At 41.3% G+C, this 24,696-nt stretch overlaps 1 protein-coding gene across 1 annotated transcript in view; it reads right to left on the bottom strand.

Moving 5' to 3' along the window:
* Positions 1-2,078: 2,078 nt before the first annotated feature.
* The window catches only part of LOC149005257 (protein SRG1-like), a 39,871-nt gene continuing 17,253 nt past the window's right edge, over positions 2,079-24,696 (bottom strand). The window contains exons 2-5 of the mRNA XM_089135826.1: positions 4,716-4,963; positions 4,301-4,625; positions 3,927-4,174; positions 2,079-2,202 (exon numbers count right to left, since the gene is read on the bottom strand). Of these exons, the coding sequence (XP_088991952.1) occupies positions 2,079-2,202; positions 3,927-4,174; positions 4,301-4,625; positions 4,716-4,963 (945 nt within the window). The remainder of the gene's footprint in view (positions 2,203-3,926; positions 4,175-4,300; positions 4,626-4,715; positions 4,964-24,696) is intronic.

Below are 24,696 nucleotides of genomic sequence, written 5' to 3'. Positions count from 1 at the left end.
CCTCCATATTTTTCCCAATCAAGTCATTGAAGATCTTATTTACATCTCTCTGATATGTGGCTCCCACATTCTTCAAACTGAATGGCATAACTTTGTAAAAATAGCTTTCCCTATCAGTCATGAAGGTTGTGAATGTCTCATCTCTCTCATTTATCAAGATTTGGTTATATCCCAAATAAGCATCCATAAAACTCAATGTTCCATACCCGGCCGTTGCGTCGATCAAAAGATCTATGTGTGGTAAAGGGTAGCAGTCCTTCAGGCATGCTTTGTTGAGGTTTGTGTAGTCAGTACACATCCTCAACTTCCTGTTCGACTTTTTTACCATTACGACATTAGCCAACCACGTTGGGCACATGATGGCTTCGATAAAACCAGACTTCTTCAGTTTTTTGACCTCCCCTCTGATAGCCCCATGTTTTTCAATTGAGAAGTTTCGTCTCCTCTGAATTACGGGCTTGGCCTCTGAATTGATCCAAAGCTTCTGTTCATCCACAACTCGGTCAATTCCTGCCATATCGGTTGCTGACCAGGCAAAGACATCTATGCTTTTCGGAAGAAAAATTTTTAGTTCTTCCTTGAAGGGCTCTGGTTGCTCAGACCCAATATAGGTGGATTTTGTCTCATCTCCCGGCTGTAAGCAGATTTGTTCTAATTTCTCCACTGGTTCGGGCCTTTGCATGGTATCTTCATCCCCATCATCCCGTACCTCAATCGGTAAGGCTACGGCTTTTTCTGGTCCTTCCTTATCCTTTAAATAGGCCACATAACACTATCAGGAGAGCTTTTGATCTGAGACTACTTGGCCGATTCCAGTGCTAGTAGGAAACTTTATCTTCATATGTTTTGGCGAAACTAGTGCCTAGCTTTGTCAACGAAGGCCAACCAAGGATCATGTTGTAGGCAGGAAGATCCCGAACCACCAGAAAATTAACCGGAATGATAGATTCTTTCAGAAAATTTCCTATCGAAAGATTTAACTAAACTGATCCCTCAGCTATGGAAGACGAACCTACAAATCCATAGAGATGCGTTGAAGATGGCTTCATCAGATCTTCCTCAAAATTTAGCATCTGAAAAGCTTCATAAGAAAGATGATCAGCTGAAGATCTCGTGTCTACCAGGACCATGTGTATCTCCCTTCATCAGATTTCTACTTTGATAACTATTGCATCATCATGAGGCATGCTCACCCCTCGCTCATCTTCTTCACTAAACGTGATGGGAACTTCCTCCACTTTCTTTCTTTTTTGGGATTCTTCTAATCCCACGAATCTTGATTTTGCCTTTAGCTTCCTCAGGGACTCAGGTCCGGGTTCCCCAAATATAGTTAGGATTGGGGATCTACTAGGTCCTGCCAATTCCTAGCCTTTTTTGGATTTTGAAGCCTCGACTCGATGCTCCCTGCTTGGTGAACGATCCCTTTCTTCATTCATCGTTCTTTTCTCGTCCTCCCAAACTTTCAAAAAACCTGTGAGATGCCCTTGATTGATCAATCTTTCAATATCTGCCTTGAGGTGCCTACAATCATTAGTGTAGTGCCCAAAGTCTTTATGGAATCAACAATATCTCTCCATAGTCTTTTCTCCCGGCTTCCCGACTATCTTAGATGGCCATTTCAAAATATCTTGATTTTTGATCTGCATCAATATCTCCGATCGGGGAGTATTTAATGGTGTATACTTGTCTTGATCGGGTGATCACCTTCTCCAAGCCGGACGTGGATTTCAGGTCCGATCAAGATCCTGAGTAGGTTGCTTTTGTTTTTGGCTCTTCTCGGGGACCTTTTGCTCCTTGGTTGATATCTTAGATTCTCCTTGCCGTGCATCCAGTATCTTTGTTACTTCCGCCTGTTTTTGGCACCTTTGCACTAATTCAACATAGGTGGATGGCATATCCTGAAGTAGATATTCCAATAGCTTTCGATTGGTTAACCCCATAAAGAGAGCAGTTTTCGCCACCTTTTCATCCAAATTCTCTATTTCCATGGTGACTTTGTTAAATCTTGTCAGGTATTCCTGAATCGATCCATTTCCTCCCTGTTTGATTGTAAAGAGTGTTTCCTCCGTTTTCTTAATCTAGATACCACTCTGGAAACGTCCGATAAACTTGCGGGCAAGGTCGTCAAAATCATTAATTCTTCCCGAAGGAGGGTTCGAAAACCACTTCTGAGCTGCCCCAGTTAGGGAAGAGGCGAATACCCTGCAAAGAATTTAATCAGAGTTTTCAGCTACCGCCATGGTTTGCTGATAATAGCTAATATGGGCAATAGGGTCTCCTGAACCGTCAAACGCTGTGAAAGTTGGAAGTCTAAAATTATGCGAAAACACGAACAGGGCAATAGCATTAGCAAAAAGAGTTTTCCGGATAACTGAATAAATATCATCAGTTTTTCGCCCTCGGGAGAGTTGCCCTAGCCTTTGGTTTATGTTGACAAGCTCTCGGCCAATATGCAACGATCGTCCATCCTCCGTTCGAACGGTCACTCTTTCTGAACATTTGGATGTTGGAAAATGAGTAAGCACTCCTTTCGGCAATCTCGTCCGAGATTTGGTTCGAATGGCCTGTGGCCTGTCATACGGATCGTCCCTTCTTGGAAGTTTGCCAGTCCTGAAATCTCAGGTTCGTCGTAGAAGGTCTCTTTGAGCGTTTGGGCCGAAATTCTGGCCTTCAGCTGGTTGTCCTTCCCTTTCCACAGAAATCGCTCGAATGTGTGGTAGTTGCTCATTTGCTCCTCCAGCACATCTTCGGGCTTCTATCTGATCAGGAGCTTGAGGAGCCACTACTTGTCTAACCAGAGTGCAGATCATATCCTGCATCTCTAGGAATTGGACCTGCATTTGGTCCAATTGTTGCTGAAGATGATTCGGATGGTTTTAATTTCGGGTCCATCAACTCCATCTCCATGTGCCTCTGGGGGTTGGCTTCCTTGGGGAATATTTGTCGGATTATTCTCCCCAAGGAGTGGTGGGATCTTTGCGATCCGCTGAGCCATTGTAGCTGCTGCCGCTGATCTAGTTACCATGACTTCTTGAAGCGTTTCCCACAGACGGCGCCAAATGATGCATCCATAAAATGTCAAGCCTCCAGGTTTCTTGACGATGGCCTGCAAAACAGAGTTAGACGTGGCCCAACTGTGGGGGTCGGGAGGCCACCTCCGAAGCTTAAGTCAATTGCTGAACTAATCACCAAGGCTCTGGCAAGTTGCAGAGCATAATAATGAATACATAAATTAGAAACGATTTAGATACCTCTGGAATGAGTGGATCACTCGTTTATATAGAATTTACCTGCAATTCTCGACCGTTGAGTAAAGTCTCGATCTCTATTAGTGACCGTCCGATTGTAGGGTTTCCTTATAGATATTCGAGAACGCAAGTAGTTACCAATCGCGGCATGATTCCCTCACAGCTTTGTTGATAGTTGCTTCCTACAAGTTAGCTTCATCTACTGCAAGTTTCAGGAGATCTTACCGGACTGATAACCAAAATGTGGCGCCTTTATGATCATTAAATTAGGGTTTGGTGGGTCCCCGGTTATGGCCTAACCTGGCTGAATATCATGAACCCGGTTCACAGGTTAAGTGTAATTTTCCTAGTATCAGCATGAAAAATAGTTACTTTCATCGATACATGCAAATTTGGATTAAGCATTCATAGATTATATTTCTTATTCTCAGCAAAACGAACACTAGCTTTTTATTGAACATGACAACACGTTTCCAAGTTTAGATCTAAGCAGCATCCTCCGTAAGGAGCGCAGACCTACGTGCACACATAGAAAGTGATGAGATCAGGTGGGGAAGGATCATGGGGTTGGATTTCCACCTTTCTGCGGGATGTGGAAGTTGGTAATAAAATATCCTTACATACACACTAGCATTTAACAACTTATTTTAATTTTTATGTTTTTATGCTCCGTCTTACCCTTTCTGAATCCTCAGGACTTCAAGAGTAGCTTTTCCGTCAAGCTTCCGAGAAAAGAATTCCCTGAAGAAATCTTCAACCCGTATTGTTCCAAACAATGCTGATCTACTAGGACCAATCAAACTTCTTGCGGGACCCACTTCTTTAGCAGGATTTGGGCTGTAGAATGCTGCCATGGAGAGCCGCTCTTTCTTTGAGTTCACTGTTGCCCTGTGCTCAATGCTTCGGTATGTCCCATTGCTCACAATCTGCAATAAGAAGCAAAACAAATCATCTATGTTGATGGCTAGGGACTAACAACGTAATTGAACCATCAGACCATTTTCATAGTAGTGACCAAGAGGATAAGAAGATAGCATTTGTGTAACTTTTACCTCCATGATGTCTCCAATGTTGACTATTAAAGAACCTGGAAGAGGCTTAACTGGAATCCAGTTCCCATCTTTTCTTATCTCAAGCCCTTCCATTTCGTTTAGCTGAAGGAGAACTGTGATCCCCCCGCTATCCGAATGGGGTGAAATGCCAATTACTTGCTCTGGTTGAGGGCATGGAGGATAGTAATTCATCCTCAGTTCTTGCATCCCATCATCAAATAACTCTGTTATCTCACCAGTCTCAATCTTCAAGGCCTTCTCCATCTGTTCTAATAATAACACTGCCAGCTTTTTGAGCTCCAACGAATAATCATCCAATGTATCTCTGCATGAGGATGCATTTAACATACAAATAGGCAGTCAATCATTTTTGTAACCCAGTAAAATTCATAGTAATTGGAGAGAGAGGGGGAACCTGAAAGGAAGGGGGAGTTTTGGAAATAAATGGGGATTCCGAAGGTGTGTTGGTTGGGCTACCACGTAGAACATGTCTGCCCAATCAAGTTTCTGCTCCTCAGATACAACAAAGACTTGTCCAAAGCCCTCCAAATCTCCTGGTTGTTGCCAGAATTTCTTTTTCTCTTCAATCGGTAGCTTGAAGAATTCCTGAATCTCCAACTTTGTCTTCTCCACTAGTGAAGAGCTGATTCCGTGATTTATCAGCTGCAGCACATTTTAGTCATTGTCAGCAAAACCAATTCTTAGCTTTGCTTCTCAAAATTGTGATCTTTGAGTCATCCACAACAGACTCAGCTTGGATATCAGTTGTAGTGTATTACCTTTATTTATAACCTAAAGATCTACTAATAACCCAAGAAATTAAGTAACATAGTGAGTACGCATCGCAAATATGTACCCATGTGCTACACGCCTACACCATTAGAGAGACAGAAATAAGCACAAAAAACTTGAACTAAGATTCAGGATTTTGTAGAACTGTATCACTTTGAAAAGTTACCATAACTATATATAATTGTTTCCTGGAAGAATTTACTAGGAAAAAACACTTAAATGTCTGGGTTGTGTGGGAGTGCCAAAATCAACTTGTGGCTCAGTGATTCAGTTTGCTCATGACAATTATGAATCCTCTCCTTGCCCTTGCATATCAAGGATTTAAACTTAATTTATACTTAACCTTTTTAAAGAAGGCTAACAAACTTGGAAGAACTTTTGAGAGAAGACTCGTTGGGTCTTTCTTTAGAAGATTGAAACTTATAAGACCTTTTGAAAGAAAATTGATACTCCTTTCATTAAATCTAAATAAAGACTACAAACTGGTCATGGTGAAATAAATAATTTGTATTTGCTGCGGTGTTAGTAGTGTTCTTTAAATGTATGATGTGATGCACCTAGATTACTTTAGGTTCCCGAACTCTGATTGGGCTCAAATTTGGTAGGCCACTCTGAAATGAGCCCGGAAATGTCACATTGTGCAGTGACCAACGTCATTTTCGCATTTCAATTAAGGTTGTTTTGATTGATTTTTGGCTTATTTTGGTTTTTAGGGGCATTTATGTAATTGAGCTACTTTTGTTTTTGTTCTATTTTAAGGTTATTTAGAAACCTATAAAATTATGTGTTAGTACTTCTTTTTGACAGTAGTTGAAATATTAAACTTTTGATTAAACACTTTTGAGAGAGATTCTATTTTATCAATCAAATCTTCTGTTTAGCTTCAATTCTTCGTCGTTTGACATCATGGTGAAGACAAAAAGGGATTATTTATACCACTTGTGATTCCCTCCAACTTTTGAATCTTTACATGATCTTGCCTCATCTTTAGAATAACTTGCAACCTTCCATCACATCCTAGACTGTGTTGAAACAAATGCAGTTGCGTACCTCAAGGTCCACTAGACCAGATCTTAACTTGCTTCTGACCTGACCATAACTAGTGATCAAAAGTTTGCACCTCATGGCATCCGAAGGATGCATGTCTAGTTCAAAAGGATGATGTATTTAATGGACTTCAGTCTCCAAGAGACTTTGCTTTTCACAAATTCCTTTCAAAGAAAAAAAAACTTGTAAGGAACTTTTAAGAGGGTGATTGCAAAGTGTCCACCAGGATAGACTTTGGGGCTACCTTATTTTATTCCTTTTACTTTAACCCCTTCCGATTAGAACTTACCGTTCCACTTTATTGCGACTCACTACCTTACCCTTGTGAGTCAGATTCTCTTGATATTGTCTTTTTTTTTTTTTGGCCAAAAACAAAAAACAATATCAAGAGACAATTAGATCAATTAGTTCTCTCCTGCAATTGAGCTGGATTCTACTATTTGGGTATTTTCTGTTTAAACTCTACTTTTCTGATGTATCATTTGTCTTTGTTCCAAAGAATTCCAATGTTGTGGCGGATTCATTGTCCTAATGGGTGATTTGGGTCGGGCTCCGAAAAGTATGGCCTCTTACCAACCTGTGGATTCTAAGACTGTGATTCAGATGCTACTGCTTGTAGGCGCGCTCTTTCTTCTTTTCACCCCGCCCCCCCCCCCCCAAAAAAAAAAAAAGAAGAAGAAACTCACTATCTTACTCTTCTTATTGTTCAACCTTCTTCTGCCTCTATTTCATGCAATCTTCATTTTTGTTAGCAATGGCCAGTAACTCACCAACCTCTTCGATCTAGAATTAGAGCTTTTGAAGACAAGGAACACCCTTCATTCCTCGTCCATTACTATTGAGCTATTTACTCAAACCGATTCCAGCATGTAATTAGGTTGCTTCTTTGATACCCCTCTTTCTCTACAGAACTTCCCTTATCACAAGGAAGAGTCCTCGTTAGCTTGTGTCAGTCCCCTGGCTTCTTTCGAACCTCCAAAGCCTTTGTCTTGCTTTTGGCCCCAACGTTTTCCTGTCTGGCATGACTATGTCCATCACATCCAAGAGAGGAAATGGGCTCCTTGGAAAAATCTAGAAATAGATCAGGCTATTTCCCTATCCACCTCTGCCATTTCCATAAAGAGGTCTCTTTTATTGTCTGCCCTCAATTCTTGGTCATGGTCATCCAACAAGTTTCATTTCCAAATCGGTATGCTTACCTTGTCCCAGCTAGATAAAGGAGTACTTTTGGGGTTGTGATCCTTTAAGAGGAATTTAATGGTGCGTCCAAATGCTCAGACCGTGATTATGAGCTACACTTTACCAAGAGGTCCAGCTACATCTTGTATCCAACCAACTCCGCGAAACATTTGGGCCACTTAAAAGGACCCAGTATGTTGCCTTAATACTTGTTTGGATCTGCTGGTCCTTGATTTGCACTAGAGCCTACAAAGTAACCAAGCAATACCTTAGATTGGTCAATGCCTTAGCTGATAGATGCCCAATCGACCTAATTGCTTTCATTCTCTCCTCAGACCGATGTTGCAATGAGAATATTGGCTCCAATTTTGCACAGGATGGTGGGCCCTTTTGGCTGCTTCAGCTATGGCTTTAGTCCCATTTCTTAGAGAACTACCTTTCTACCTTGTTCCAAGAGCAAACTCCAAGCACCATCTCAGGACCCCGTTTTGTTCATGACCCCCCCCCCCCCCCCTCCTTTAGTTTCTAGTTATGGCAATTTTCAAACTTTCTACTCTTTCCATCTGATTAAGAAGCTAGTTTCTTTCTTCTCTACTTGCCAAACCCAGTCCCCACATGATTACACACTGCTATGATTCACCCTTTCCATAACCAGCCACTTTGGGCTCAAATTCTGAGCTGCAGGGACATGCATTTAGGTTTCATCCTTGAAGGTCAAAGAATAACATGTGTAGCACAGATGTCTACCGCCTCGTATGGTTCCTCCTTGCTAGGCAATTTCACTTCTATCAGTAAATTTCTTTTCCATGTTATTATTTTCAATGTTTCCGTCAGCTTGAACCTCAAAAGCTCAGATCTTTGGAATACATACATAGAGTGATTGAATTAAATGTCCTTGTTCTTTCTTATTTTTCAGAGCTCTTCTCTTTGTCTAGACACTAGTCCTTCATTTACTCAGTTGTGTTGAATTATTTTAAAGTCAGTCCTACCTCATACCATGTTTCATTCGGTGAGGTTCTAACTGAAGACAATGAATTTCATTCAAATATTGTTAAACCAGGAATATAATATTTATTGATAATCATAATACAATATGTAATACCTGGCTGACACGTGGTGTATCCTCAATGCGGCCCCACAAGTGCAGTAGGAAATGGACTGTAAGCTTGTCACATAGTGCAAGAAAATGAGACCTAGATAAAGGCTTTGTGAGAGCATCAACTAACTGTTATTTTGATGTGTCCATCACTAAAGTGGGAAAGGCCAACGTGGAAGGTCAGCATGGTCAGCACAACAGCAAGGTGGCAGAACCTCCTAGAAGGTCCCAGAGAATTAATGATCAAGCCTCCAGCTCGTATGAAAGAATATGATTAATAAAGGATGGAGATGCATGAGTCACAACGAAGTGCCCTCCTCAATGATGAATCCAGATCCCTAGGTCTCACGGAATGTTGGTTGTTAGTATATAAAGTAGTAACTAAAACCCTAGACAAGTAGAAAAGATATTAATTCTTCTTCCTCTGTCTTCTTCAAAAAGTTCTATAAGGCTTCGTTTCTCTTCTCAATCTCTTTGCTGTAATTTCTTCTATATCACAAGTTCAATTAAAGGAAGTTCATATCGATCGGTCCAACCTGCCAAAACGATGGCGAAGGGATTGAGGAGCAGATAGTTGGACGAAGTAGTGAAGCAGCCTCACAACAACTTCATCCACTAAAGAAGAACATCTTAACGCCCTGCACAATGCAGTTTCAGAGCAGAAGTTGTCAACAGCAGAGCAAAAGGAAACACTCTCAGAATTAGTAATGCAAGTCACAGCGATTGGAGGACAATTGGAGCAAACATTTCGACCGAACCCGGCCATGGACTCAGGAAATCAGCCTCCTGTATTGCAAAAGGCATCGTCCTCCCTGTCAATTTGCAACATCCTACCGAGAACCATGAAGCTTAATTTCCCTCAATTCGATGGCTCTGGCTCGGATGGCTGGTTGTTTAAGGCGGACAAATTTTTGGATTACATTCCACCAGAGACGATAAAAAACTGAAGTTGTCTTCCTTCCATATGGATGGAGAAGCACTCAAATGGTATCGATGGATGCAAACGGTTGGGCAGCTGGGAACATGGGACGCATTCACTAAGGCATTGATGTTGTGATTTGGTCCACCATTTGAAGATCCGCAAGGAGCACTCGCTAAGTTGGTTCAAACAATGTCGGTCACAGAATATCAGACACAGTTTGAGGATTACGCCAACCGAGTCTCAGGGTTACCTCCTTCCTTTCTAATTAGTTGTTTCATATCTAGGTTAAAACCTGAACTCAAGCATGAAGTCACTACTTATCGCCCCATGGATATGGCTAGTGCCGTAGGCATAGCAAGGTTGCATGAGACTCGTTTACAGGAGCAGCGGCGAGCACCCATTCATGCCATCCCTGTGTCAACTCGACCACCATTGCTCCCCACACCATTGTTCGACCCTTGGCCTTGCTGGCACCACCTAATCCAATTAGATGATTAACCCCCTCTTGAAATGTAGTAGAGAAGGGAAAGGGGTCACTGTTTCAATTGTGAAGAAAGGTACGCTCTAGGGCATAACTGTAAGACTAAACAACTATTGTTACTGGAATTTGGGGAGGGTGAGTCGTTCGGCGATGGTGAGCAACCGGTTGATGATGGAGCATCCACATAAGGCGTCGATTGTGAGCAACCAGTTGATGATGGAGCATCCACAGAAGGTGTCAATTGTGAGCAACCAGTTGATGATGGGCACGAACACCACCATGATGTTGAGGTTTACGGGGATCGTGGGAGGGTGTCCAGTGCAAATATTAGTTGACAGTGGGAGTACCCACAATTTTATTCAGGGAAGAATCACCAAGTTGCTGAATCTACTGGTGGAGCCGGCACCCGCAGTTACCATCTTGGTTGGAGATGGAAAAAATTGGTACGTGAAGGGCAAATCCGTAATGTTCAGCTTAAGGTACAAAACCAAACCCTACTCATAGATGCATATGTTTTAGTGGTATTTGGTGAAGATATAGTCTTGGGAGTTTAGTGGTTGTCTACCTTGGGCCCAATACTGTTTGATTACAGTAAGCTCCTATTACAATATAACACTATGGGTCAATCTATCACCTTAGAGGGAGAAACAAACTGAGGCCCAGTCCAGTTGGGCTTTCGTGGGCTTAAAAGGGCAGATGATGCCCACACTGTAGCAAGCCTTTATAAGTTTGAAGTGGATCTGGGAATTGAAAATTTAACCGAACCTGACGATCCTACTTGCAAAGTTTATTACAGCAGCATGGGGCACTATTTGAAGAGACCATGGGCTTACCTCCTAAGAGGGAACATGACCATGCAATACATCTGCAACCCAACTCACAACCTGTAAATGTGCAGCCTTATCGATACCTTCATTTTAGAGGGGCGAAATTAAGCGCCAAGTGGCGGTTATGATATCCAATGGGATTATTAGGCCCAGTATAAGCCCATTTTTATCACCAGTCCTTCTCGTAAAAAAAAAGAGAAAAAGATGGGACATGGAGGTTTTGTGTGGATTATCGTGCATTGAACTCCATCATGGTCAAGGATCGTTTTTCGATACCTACCATTGATGAGCTCTTTGATGAATTGCATGGGGCCAAGTATTTTTTGAAGTTGGACTTATGGTCCGGTTATCACCAGATTAGGTTGCGCAAAGAAGACATTCATAAGACCACGTTTCGTAAGAATAAAGGGCATTATGAATTCATGGTAATGCCTTTTTGGCTCACTAATGCCCCAAGCACCTTTCAGACCATGATGAATAGTGTGTTCAAGGCCCAGTTGAGAAAATTCATTTTAGTATTTTTTGATGATTTACTGATTTACAGCCCATCATGGGCCTCTTACATGGAACATTTGCAACTAGTGTTAAGTATTCTTAAAGCCCACAATTTATTTGCAAAGAGGAGTAAGTGTACATTTGGTCAAGCCCAAGTTGAATATCTGGGCATGTGGTGTCAAGCCGTGGTTTAGAAATGGACCAACACAAAATTGAAGCTATCCTATCATGGTCAACTCCAAGAAATCTTAAGGATGTCCGGGGATTTTCCGGATAACTGGTTACTATAGGCGGTTTGTGAGAGGATATGCTCAAGTACACCACTCACGAATTTATTGAGGAAGGGGCATTTTCAGTGGAGCATTACAGCAGAAGCCTCATTTCGTGAACTGCAGAAGCGGCTCACAGAAGCACCGGTGCTAGCCTACCAGACTTCTTAAAGCCCTTTACAGTGGAATCGGATGCATCAGGGACAAGAATTGGAGCGATTCTGATACAAGAAGGACATCTGGTAGCCTATTTCAGTAAGTTACCTCCATGGGCACAGGCGACTTCTACTTACAACCGAGAAATGTTGGCCATTACTCAGGTTGTTGCTAAATGGAGACAGTATCTACTTGGTCGCAAATTTGACATTGTTACAGATTAAAGAAGCCTCAAGGAGTTGAATTCACAGATCATACAAACACCTGAGCAATAGGAATGGTTGATTCGTCTCTTAGGGTTCGACTCTGAAATTAAATATAAAATAGGAAGGGAAAATCAAGGCACCGATTCTCTCTCTCGAACACCACTGGTGGCAATCCAAGCTATTTCACTAACAATGCCATCCCCGCAGTTCTCAGAAGAATTAAGAGCAGAAGTGAATAAGGCAAAGGATCTTCAGCAGATTTATGCCCAAGTTGTAGAAAGTGTGCTGGAGGTCACTGAATATCAAGTGAGAGACGGCTTGCTATTTCACCGAAACCGCCTTGTGCTACCAGCCGACTCCCATTTCAAGCAATTCTTCTTATCTGAATTTCACAGTTCCAAAGTCGGTGGCCATGCCGGTTATCTGAGAATAATGAAACGGATTGGTGCCAACATCATGTGGAAGGGGATCCACAAGGGCGTCAAACAATATGTGGCTGAATGTGAAAATTTTCAACGAAATAAATCCTTACACACTCATCTAGCGAGCTTGCTACAATCGCTCCCAATTCCAACTCAAATGTGGGAAGATATTACTGTTGATTTCATTACTGGACTTCCAAACTCACATGGCAAGGTAGCGATCATAGTGGTAGTGGATTGATTGTCTAAGTATGCCCATTTCTTTACCTTATCGCCTGGTTTTACAAGCTTCAAGATCGCAACATTATTTGCAGAGGGAATCATCAAGCTACATGGGCTTCCTCCTTCAATCGTCTTTGATAGGGACCCCCTGTTTATGAGTGAATTTTGGAAAGAGCTACATAGACCACAAGGAAATTTTTTAGCACACAGTATAGCATATCACCCATAATCCGATGGGAAATCCAAAGTTTTGAATCGGTGTTTAGAAATGTACCTTCGATGTTTCGTGTCTGAGAACTTGCAACAGTGGTTGAAACACCTATCTTGGGCTGAATATTGGTACAATACAGCATACCACACCGCTGCTGGTATGACACCCTTTCAAGCTCTTTATGGAAGACCCCCTCCTACCCTAATACGCTATCTTCCTTAGAGTTCTACAAATGCAAACATAGATGAGGCTCTGATGTTTCGTGATAAAATACTGGCAGAGTTAAAGAGTAACCTTCATAAGGCACAATCTGGCATGAAATCTTTTGCTGATAGGCGACGAACAAAGCAGGAGTATTCAGTCGGAGATTGGGTTTATGTGAAGTTACAACCTTATTGACAATCCACAGTGGCGCTCAAGCTTCATCCTAGGCTTTCTCAACGATTTTTTGGGATGTATCAGATTAAAGATCGTATTGGACAAGTAGCTTACCGACTAGAGTTACCACAAGGATCATAGATACACCCTGTATTTCACATTTCCCTCCTGAAATCCCATTTGGGAACACCCTTTACCACTGAATTAATGCCGCTACCTCCAGTCAATCCTATGCTAGCAGCAATTTTGCAGTCTTGACAGATCAAGAGAGGCCAACGCCTCATTCAACATGTTCTAATCCATTGGGAAGGTCTACTGATGGAAGATGCTTCCTGGATAGACCTTGCAGCTGCGCAGAAATGGTTTCCAGGTTTTAACCTTGAGAACAATGTTAATTCTCTAGAGGGTGGCAATGACGTGTCCATCACTAAAGTGGGAAAGGCCAACGTGGAAGGTCAACATGGTTAACACAACAGCAAGGTGGCAGAACCTCCTAGAAGATCCCAGAGAATGATCAAGTCTCTTGCTCATATGAAAGAATATGCTTAATGAAGGATGGAGATACATGAGTCACATGGAAGTGTCCTCCTCAATGATGAATCCAGATCCCTAGGTCTCATGGAATGTTGGTTGTTAGTATATAAAGTAGTAACTAGAACCCTAGCAAAGTAGAAAAGATATTAATTCTTCTGCCTCTATCTTCTTCAAAAAGTTCTGTAAGGCTCTATTTCTCTTCTCAATCTCCTTGCTGTAATTTCTTCTATTATCACAAGTTCAATTAAGGGAAGTTCATATCATCTTCTATAGAGATAAATTGAACAGTAAGATGCATAATAGATACCAATTATGTGATATCCCTACCCAAAATCCTAACCCATTGAGGTGATGTTAGGTTTACATCTGAAGACCCTTTGACACTAATCACCTAAACAACTTGCTCACAGCATAGCATCAGACTTTTAGCCCATATTAGGGAATCTTATAGGAAGAATTTGACCGAGTGCCCTTCATAAAGTATGAAACCCTTATATATATATATAAGGAGATGATGTTTTCACTCCACAACCCCATTTCTCTAAGGGGTGTGCGGGTAGAACCGATGAGAAATACCATGGGAAGCAAGCTAAGAAGCCAGGCAAACAAACCATTCCCCCCCCCCCCCCCCCCCCCCAAACATCAGATTGAGCACATTTAATAGGAAGCCAAAAACCGTTCAACAAGAGATTGAAAATGAATAAAGACAGCCAGCTAGTACATTTGATTTATTGCAAATTGGGTAAAGCTAAGACTACCTAGTGAGATTGTCAACAAACACCACATAGTAGTGAAACTTGTCAAAAGAATGAACAAAGGATAGGACCAATTTATCGATGTGAATGAGTTCTAAGGGACACGTGCTTACATGCAAAGAAGAAGAAAAAGGAAAACAACGAGCCTTCACTTGGCAAAAAGCATCACAGTGAAGCATGCGACTAGAAGAAGAAATTTGAGAAGAGCAAAAGAATTCTCGAAGGTGCTAAATAGAAAGAGTGACTCAATCTTCAATGCCAAATAATAGGTGAAGTAGCAACAACATTAGAAACAGGGGAACTAGCAAGGGACCAGGTGGAAGATGGTAGAAGCCATGATTATTTGGCCGTGATAGAGAGTCCGATGACTCCGGCAATCCTTCAAGAAAAATGAAGTTTCAGTAAACTAAAAATAGACTAAATTGTCTGCACAAAAATGAGAGAAAGATAGCAGGTTATAACATGTTGGGGTTTATTAATTATTAATAAATCATGTGCCTAAGGGAAAAATTGGAAAATCACTTTTAGGGCGGTTACAAAATATAGGGTTATATTTGTAACCATTGCATCACTTGAGAGTAAAAAATTATTCGTGCGTGGAAGCTCCCTTACTCTTTCTTTCTCCCTCTTCAAGAAAACGCAGGAAGGGTCTTCCTTGTGTAGATTTTCCTTCTCCTTGCTTTAGATCTTTATACCATCCTTCCACGACATTTGGGTTGTGGAATTTCTTCCCTTTCCTAGAGATTGTGGAATCAAACCGGTGGAGCTTTGGTGGAGGAACGAGGACATGGATCCAAATTACTTCCGCTACAGATATTCTATATTTAGGAAAGCGAATCCAGGTAAGGATCTTTCCCCTTCAATTATGTAATTGATTTATATGGAATATAACCTACATTGGCATCAGAGCCATGGTTCCCACGATTCTCAGTTCCTCCTTATTGTTTATTTTTATTGAATGGATCCAGTGGGAGGATCCTTTGATTTCCCTTATGAAAAAAATTGAATGAATTGATAATCCATGAGAATGCATATTTATTGTTTAATGAACACTGGATTTTTCATGTGTTTTTGGGAATTTTTTTTTAAAGAAAAAAACGTGATTTTCTGTTTTTGGAAAAAAATTTGTTCAAGAGAAAAGACGCCCGTTTGGGTCACTGAGGACCAGACGGACATCCGTCTATTTGTCTGATCACAGTGGACCAAACGGAAATTTCGTCTGGTCAGACGGTCATCTGACTGATCATAGAGGACCAGACGGTCTCTGTGACTAGACGGACTTTCCGTTTGGGAGATGGAAATCCGTCTGGGAGATGGAATTTTTGAGTTTTTTGGTCTGTCCAGTTCTGAATGTGTTTCCTACCTTCCGGACACCAATGGCCCGACAATCTGTCTGATGTTTGGGCATTGAGGTCCTAATGGGGCCTAGTGGGAGCTATTTAGTTAGAAGTGTTCTGTATGAACCACCTCATAGCATAAACATGAATGGATTTTTATTTTATTAAAATTGTTTTAATTATGGGTCTATTAATCATGTTTCTTACGCAGAATGTAACTAGTGTATAAATGTGGGTTTGTATAAGAATTTGATTGAATTTGTTAGCATCTCTTTTGGTTTAAATGCTTATCCGATAGGTTGATTATGCTAGTGTGATTTGTTGTTGCTTGTATTGTGTTTTATGCTAGAATAGTTGAACTCATCCTTGTATATATTATCTCTAGTTTAATGGCTGCTACCAAGAGCATAGTTACTAACCTCACGAAAGGAGATAAACTGAATGAGAGGAATTATGACCTCTGGAACCGAAAGGTGTAGTATCTCCTAGAAGACAGAACATGTTGGAAACCATAAACCAGACCATGTCCCCACTTGAGGAAGGTACCATTGCACAACATCGCAGGGACCTTAAGTTATACAATGCCTAGAAGAGGAAAGACTGGGTAGCTAGGATTACTATCCTAAGCTACATGAGGGATGACTTGATGCTTCGGTTTGAAAAGCATAAGTTTGCAAAGTCTTTGTGGGAGGTAGTGAAGTTCTAGTTTGGAGGAACTTCCACCACAAGAGGCCGCCAGCTCGGACTCACTTTTGACGGTTATAAGATGTGCCAGGGTCACACCATGAGGCAGCATATAACCATCATGTCCAACATGATTAGTGAGTTAAGCGCATGTGGGCGCCAAAAAACTGATGAGGAGCAAGTCTCTATAGTCGTCAGGTCATTGCCTAAGACTTAGGAGCATATGAAGATCTTCTTGACTCATGCTGATGAGGTTAAGACTTTTGGCTACCAAGCACCTTAGCTGAGAAGGAGAAAGCTCAAGCTCCTCGGTCCAGGCAAAGTAACCAAGGTGGGACGAATAGAAACAAGAGTGGCCCCAAGTGTTCAAGAGGGACTAGAGTTGGAAAGAAGAAATCACCTTTGATTTGCTTCAACTACCGAAAGCTTGGTCATTTTGGTTGTGATTGCACTAAGCAGGAGGTATGTACTGTGAGTTATACATCATCTTGTTATGTAACAAGTTCTACTATGCTTGCTGAACTAAATCCTTTGTGGATTGTTGATTCAGGTGCGATAGAATACATAACAAGGGAACGCTCGAGCTTCATGGAATACCATCGTGTTCCAAGAGGAAGCAAGAGAATAACGATGGGGAACAACTCGAGTGTGGAGGTTCATGGTATAGGCACATGCAAATTAGTTTTGCGAGGTGCCTGGACGCTATTACTCCATGATGTGCTGTGTGCTCCAGACATTCGGCAGAAACTTGTTTCTGTTATTTTTCTTATGAGACATGGTTTTAAAGTTGTATTTGAAAACAATTCTCTGGTTTTGTATCTAGGTGATACAGTTTATGGTTATGGTTTTCTTCAAAATGGTTTTATTGTATTGGATATAATTGATAATTTATCTAATTCTAGTAATGCTCTTGTTTACTAAAATACTGTGTGTATTGATTCTAATATGTGGCATGCTAGACTAGGACATATTGGCATAAATAGGATGAACAGGTTGGCAAGAGAAGGTCTCATAGGCCAAGGTTCACTCTCTGATTTGCCAACCTGTGATTCATGTCTAGCAGGAAAAGCAACTAGAAAACCATTCAAAAAGGCTTTGAGAGCCTCTCTTCCTCTAGAACTTATTCATTTATATGTATGTGGACCCATGAATGTGCATACTAGAAAAGAACATGCTTATTTCATCACATTCATAGATGACAATACACGGTATGGTCATATTATCTAATTTCTCATAAGTCAGAAGCGCTAGAATGTTTTAAGAAATTCATGAGCTTAGTTGAGAATCAATTAAATAAAAGGATTAAAACTCTTAGAACGGATAAAGGTAGAGAGAATCTCTCTAATATGTTCAAAGGATTATGTGATGAAAAGGGGATATCTGGGCAACTTACTATTCCAGGGACTCCATAACAAAATGGGGTTGCTGAGCGGAGGAATAGAACCTTGCTAGACATGGTGAGATCCATGATGGCGCAGGCAAACCTACCCATTTCTTATTGGGGAGATGCTTTGTTGACTGCGGCCTATATCCTTAACCGAGTTCCAACCAAATCAGTTCCTTCCATACCATATGAGTTGTGACCAGAATGAAGCCAAATTTGAGTTACTTGCGTGCATGGGGATGTGCATCATATGTTCACTCTACTTCTCACCAATATGGGAAGCTTAGACTCAGAGCAAGAAAGTGTATCTTTGTAAGATATTATGAACTCTCGAAAGGACATGTCTTCATTGGTCTAGATGAGAGTGAGAGGAGAACGGAACTTAAGTCTAGGGATGCAACATTCTTGGAGATACAAGATAGTGATCTTGTCACTCCAGGGATTCAGACTCTAGATAATGAACCTGGGGTTCATCCAGAAGATCCAAGTGGGAGTGGGAGTGCAGATGTGATAGCTACCTCAAAGGGTGAACAATCTGACATGCACTTGCACCGTAGTGGGCACGAGCTAGTTCCTTGTCGACGTTTTGACATAGAGGATGAAGCCTACATGGTAATTCCTGAAGAGATAGACTGTGAGATGGCTCTAGTCGATGAGCATGAACCGAAGAGCATGTAGGAAGATTTTGCGGGGACAAACTCAAAGGAATGGTTGAAAGCGATAGAGGAAGAGTTGGAGTCAATGAAAGTTAATCATGTCTGGGACTTGGTTGACTTACCGCTGAGCCAAAAGGCAATTGGGAACAAGTGGGTTATCAAGATCAAGAGAAAGGCAGATGGATCTATTAAGAGATTCAAGGCTCGTTTAGTGGCTAAGGGCTACACCCAACGAGAGGGCGTTGATTATGAGGACACTTTTTCCCCTATGGTTAGGTTTGCCTCCATCCGCCTAATACAACTATTGTTTCTTCGTTGGACTTGGAGCTTTATTAGATGGATGTAAAAACTACTTTTCTCAATGGAGCTTGAGGAAGAGATCTATATGGATCAACCTCAAAGCTTTGAAGCTAATGGACTTGAGCGCAAAGTGTGCAAGCTTAAGAAGTCCATATATGGCTTAAAGCAAGGATTTAGACAGTGGAATGTGCGTTTCCACTAAGCTATGATGGAAAATGGGTATTCCATATTTGAGAAAGACCACTGTGTTTACACCAAGAGATCTGATAGTAATTATGTCATTTTGACACTGTACGTAGATGACATACTCATGGCTAGCAATAGCAATGAGCTATGGAAAACCATTAAGAAATGGTTGTCCTCTGTATTTGATATGAAGGACATGGGTGAAGCAAGCTATGTGCTTGGTGTCAAGATTGTCAGAAATAGGCAAAAGAGATTGTTGGGTTTATCTCAAGAGACCTATATTGACAATGTCTTGACTAGATACCAGATGCACAATTGTAAACCAATTGATACTACAGTGGAGAAGGGTTCGCATTTGAGCCTTGATATGGGTCCTAAGACTTTAGAGGAGAAAACCAAAATGGAAAGAGTTTCATATTCCAGTGTAGTGGGTAGCCTTATGTACACTATGATGTGTACTAGGCCGGATATTTGTTATGCAGTGGGTTTGGTTAGTCGGTACCAATCAAACCTAGGCATAGAGCACTGGAAAGCAGTCAAGAGGATATTGAGATATCTCAGAGGAATGAGTAACTACATGTTTTGTTACCAAGGATCGGATTTGCGGTTAGTTAGCTATAGCGATGCTGACTAGGCTGGAGATATTAATGAGCGCAAATCAACCTCTGGATATGCTTTCTTGCTGAATGGCGGGGCCATTTCGTGGTGTAGCAAGAAGCAGACTTGTATATCCCTCTCGACCATAGAAGCAAAGTATGTGGCATGCTTAACTGTTGTTCAAAAGGTTGTTTGGTTGAGGAAATTCTTTCGACATACTGGATTAGTGATGACATCCAAAGAGGCTGCCCTTGTCTATTGTGATAGTATGACAGCTTTTAGCTATGTCAAGGACCCCAAGTACCATGGGAATACCAAACATATACAATTAAGATATCATTTTGTTAGAGACATTACATGAAGGAAGAAAGTTGTACTTAAGCACATATCTACTAGTTAAATGGTTGGTAACCCTCTTACCAAACCTATAGCCAAAGATTTTTTTATTTCTCATGTAAAATCCTTGGGCCTGCGTAGATTGTGACTTACTTTTTTTCTGAAACTTTCTTATTATTGAGTAATATGAGTTCATTCCAACATTTATTTTTTCACTTTCTGTGTGATTGTGTTTCTTCTAGCATAAAACGAGATATGTCAATAGGCAAGAGAATGGTTCACTCACACGAGCATTTGGCTCTGGCGCCTTGGAGGTGAGCATAGATGAGACGGATTGTGAATGACTTTGTGGTAGGTCAATTCATAATCTTGATGCCGCCTTGATTTGGAATCAAGATGAATTTCTCTATTGTGAAGAGAATTGACATGAATGTTCCCACTATTCATGTGCCTATAGAAGCCAGTGTGAGTACTTTATATGGCGCTAGGGTGGCGACAATAATGAAACTCGGGTTAGGTGCAAGAGGTTGTGACTAGACTAAGACCTGTATGGTGTTGAAAGGGATATACATTCTATTGTGTATAGAATGCTCCATCATAGCACGTATATCATACTATGTGTGCTTAGCGATCATTGGAAATGAGAGGATGGATCCCTGCTCCTTTCATTGTGTGAGTCCTGGACCTTATGGTTCATTAGTGTTCTTAGTAACTTTCGACGACATCATGAAACGAAGGGTTGATGTGGCTACTTTGGGGTGTTACCTATGGTCATGATTGATTCGACCTAAAGGGGCATTACCGGGAAAGGAGTCAATCCTAAGTGTAGTGATGGTTTGGGGAGAAAGGAAATGTTTGATTCAACTGCAACCTAAAAGTGTTTGCTGGCGCCAACTGTATGTGTTACAATAGTGAACATTTTAAGGACAAGAAGCTGATCTCTTAGAGGGATCGAGATACCTATAGTCTTATGAGTTTGAATAAACCTAGGACATGTGGTATACTAATGCTTATTTGATGTAGTGTTTCTTTGAGTGATGTGCCATTCTAGCCTTTCAGAAGGTTTCTAGTTTAGGGCTCACGCATGCAGGTATATCACCGGTCGCCCAACCCATTTGCCAGTATGACTTGTGGATGTTAATGTCTGGGACACAAGAGGTCTATGTATCTGGGATACATAGCAAAGAGATAAATATATGTATATCTGGGATATACATGTGTGTCTGGGACACAAGAGATCTATGTATCTGAGATGTATAGCACAGAGATTGAATGTGTATATCTGGGATATACATGTGTGTCTGGGACACATTGTGACAGAGAGATTAAAACTTGCCCTTGTGCAAGTGGGAGATGTTGGGATTTACTAATTATTAATAAATCATGTGCCTACGGGCAAAACTGAAAAATCACTTTTAGGGCGGTTACAAAATATAGGGTTATATATATTTGTAACCACCGCATCACTTGAGAGTAAAAAATTATTCGTGCATGAGATTTTTTCTAGAAAAAGGCGGCTCCCTTACTCTCTCTCTCTCCCACTCCAAGAAAACGCAGGAAGGGTCTTCCTTGTGTAAATTTTCCTTCTCCTTGCTTTAGACCTCTATCCCATCCTTCCACGACATCTGGGTTGTGGAATTTATTCCCTTCCCTAGAGATTGTGGAATCAAACCAGTAGAGCTTTGGTGTTGGAATGAGGACGTGGATCCAAATTACTTCCGCTGCAAATATTTCATATTTAAGAAAGTGAATGCAGGTAAGGATCTTTCCCCTTCAATTATGTAATTGATTTATGTGGAATATAACCTATATAATGAGTAGAAGAAGCACACGGAAGTCCAGAAAGCAGAAAGGACCGTTTGAGAGGGAGATGGAAGAGGACCCAGAGTGTGCAATAGACAAACCTTGTCCATTTACAATAGTGATAGTATCATTACCAGGATAGGGATCACAAATTGCTAAGTTCAAGACACCTGTGACAATGTGATTATTAAAACCCGTGTGTAAAAGCCACAAATGGGAGGGAAAAGCACCATGAATGGAGGAGGAAGAAGATTACCAAGAAATGTTTAGTTAAACATCTGTGGGAAATTGAGGGCAGGATGGTCGTCCAAATGCCAGATTTGACAAAGAGGATGTGGGGCTTGCAAGAACGATGGTTCACTAGTAGAACCAGGCGCATAAGAAATAGATGAAGAATTTGGACATGGAGGGCAGGATCAACCACTAGGCTGATAGCTACTAGACTAATTGCCATGACCACTACAATAACCACAGGCACTGGAAAAACTGCCATGATAACCCTGCCAGCCACAATAGCCTTGACCACCATGAGAATAATGCGGAGACTGATTTTGATTTGCAAATTGAGATCGCGATTACTGTTAAATCAATGGGGCTGATTCGAGGAATTTGGACTCTAATTACCAATAAACCGAGTACTAGAATGCTCAAATGAAGCCGCATTAGTAGTCAAAAAGGGCGCAATACCAGCAGCTGAGGAGCTGCGTAGATGTATCTCACGGCTTAATGGTAAATCCAAAGAGAGTGAAGGAGTCAAGATCAGCACGCACTCGGATAGAAGTAACAAAATCATGATACTCATCGCCCAAACCTCAGGCACTGCCCGTACTAGATGTTCATCAGTAATAACTGAATCTGCAACGGCAAGAACATATAGATCTAACATGAAGATATTCAGAGATAGACTTTGTGCCTCTTTTCACAACTGTGAAAGCCAATCCTTCAATCCAGATCCATAATGCAACCCCTAGAAGACGAAGCAGAAACCTTACATAAGTTCGTCCAAGCTTGATGTGAAGTGGTAGCACTCACAACAGTGGGTAAAGTCTCCTCGGAGAGTGTTGAAACAATCCATGACAGGCTGCGAAGAAACGACATGAATTGAGCACACCAAAGAAAATAATTGGTGGAGGTCAGCTTCACAGAAGTATGAACAACATTATTAATGGAGACTGATATGGATGGTTCATAAGGAGCAGGTCAGACCGGACTTCCACGAGCCGGTCAGACCCGATTCATGGTCGAGCTAATTGTAAACTGGCTCGACCAGAATTATGGTCAAACCATGCGCTAAGCAATAGAGACTCACCAACATAGCGTAGGTAATTTGGTCTCCTCAAAATCAGGGATAAAAAGATGGGACTCAAATTACTAATAGAGCACAAATCGAATTCTATAATGGCAACGCAAAGTAAAAGAGTAAAAACTGGAATCTAGTTTGGACTTTAGTATTCCAACACTTCAAGGTAACTCCTCCGACTCTATAAATACTCAGAGGATCGTTGTGAAAAGGCAGTTCTCTAGGGTTGGAACTAAGATTAAGCCTTCTCACTTATAGTTTCTTACTGACTTGATTGTCGGAGATGTTACTCAGCCGACACGGTCCAACACGTGCTTGCAACTACCTTCGTTCAGGTGGTCGAGCAGGATTTTGCATAAAAAATGGCGTCATTTGTGGGAAGCTGATCGAAAAGCCATCATGCATACTAGATCAGGAAGAGTAGTTGGAGATGACTCGAGTGAAGGTGAACAGGAGATTAACAAAGAGGTTGCACCCCTAGGAATCAAAAAAGTTCCTCAACTGGAGACCCCAATAGATTTATCCAACCATTTTGTAACAATTGGCCAGTTTAATGAATTGCACAAGCAAATCTTAGACCTAAACGAACTTATTAGGCCAAGCGTCCATCAGTAAGTAGCTACATCGAGATCCAGCTAATAGATTAATCCAAGTAACCCAGATGACAATGGAGATGGTCGACCATCAAGGTAAAAGGAGGTACGAGCACCCCAACCCAACCACTCATCACGACCATCTTAGAGAAATCGTGAGAAAGGAAAGGAAAATGTCGGAGAGAAATTTTGACCATCACTAGAGGCAGCGTCTAAGGACCCTCTTCTAGGTGACAATTATAAAGATCGAGGAAGTAGCTCTCATCCCACTAACGATCCACAATAAGGGAATAACAATGGAGTTCTGACCAAGCATGTTGATTATGTAAATAAGCAATTTGAAGAACTTGACGAGAAGTTGAAAAAGCTAAAAGATTCGAGCAAAGGATGCTTTATATTCTATTCTAAAAGACGATCCTTTTTTCTGAGCGATTTCTGAAACAGAGATGCCAAAGAATTTCAAATGCTCAACCTTTACCATGTTCGATGGCACAAGAAGCCCAAGACATCACATCATGGACTATAAGTGTGTCCTCGTACAGACATAGTGAAGCAGCCATGTGCAAAATCTTTCCCGCCTCATTGATTGGAGCCACATTTGAATGGTTTTTGGGACTCCATAATGGTACAATTGAGAATTTCGACCATCTTGGTGGGGTTTTCTTGTCACGCTTCCAAAGTGGAGTAAGTACAAAAAAGAGAGAAGAGACATTGTTCTCGTCAAACAAGGACATAAATAGTCAATCATAAGCTATATTTGGAGATTTAACTATCTGACCATTCAGTTAGAGAACTTAGAGAAGAAGATAGCTTTTCATGCGCTTTATCAAGGGGTCAATCATGAAGTACTCCTAAAACGTCTCTTATTAGATATGCCCGAGATATATGCAGATTTGCTTGAACAATGCCACAAGCAAGCTGAGATATCAGAAACCATAGAGCTTGGAAAAAGGAGCCGACCATAGAAATAAAAGCAAGTAAGGAAAGATTCCAGCCAAGCAAGAATTCGACCACAAATCCGGGCAAAGGTGGTCGAACAAAGTTAGAAAAACAACCTGAGGGAGCATACACTCCCCTGAATACTAGAAGGTTAGAAATTCTGATGCAATTCAAAGGCCAAGGGATACTTAGATGGCCAAGCAAGATTCAATCCCAACTAGAAGACCGTGATAGAGGCATGTGAGTTCCATAAAGATCATGATCATTGAACTAATGACTATAGGCATTT

The sequence above is a fragment of the Hakea prostrata genome, chromosome 9 (assembly GCF_041222555.1).
Source record: "Hakea prostrata isolate BN-2017 chromosome 9, UWA_Hpros_2, whole genome shotgun sequence".
Taxonomy (NCBI): Eukaryota; Viridiplantae; Streptophyta; class Magnoliopsida; order Proteales; family Proteaceae; genus Hakea; species Hakea prostrata.
Note: the sequence above shows the minus strand (reverse complement) of the source record. Positions and strands in the feature narration are given on the sequence as shown.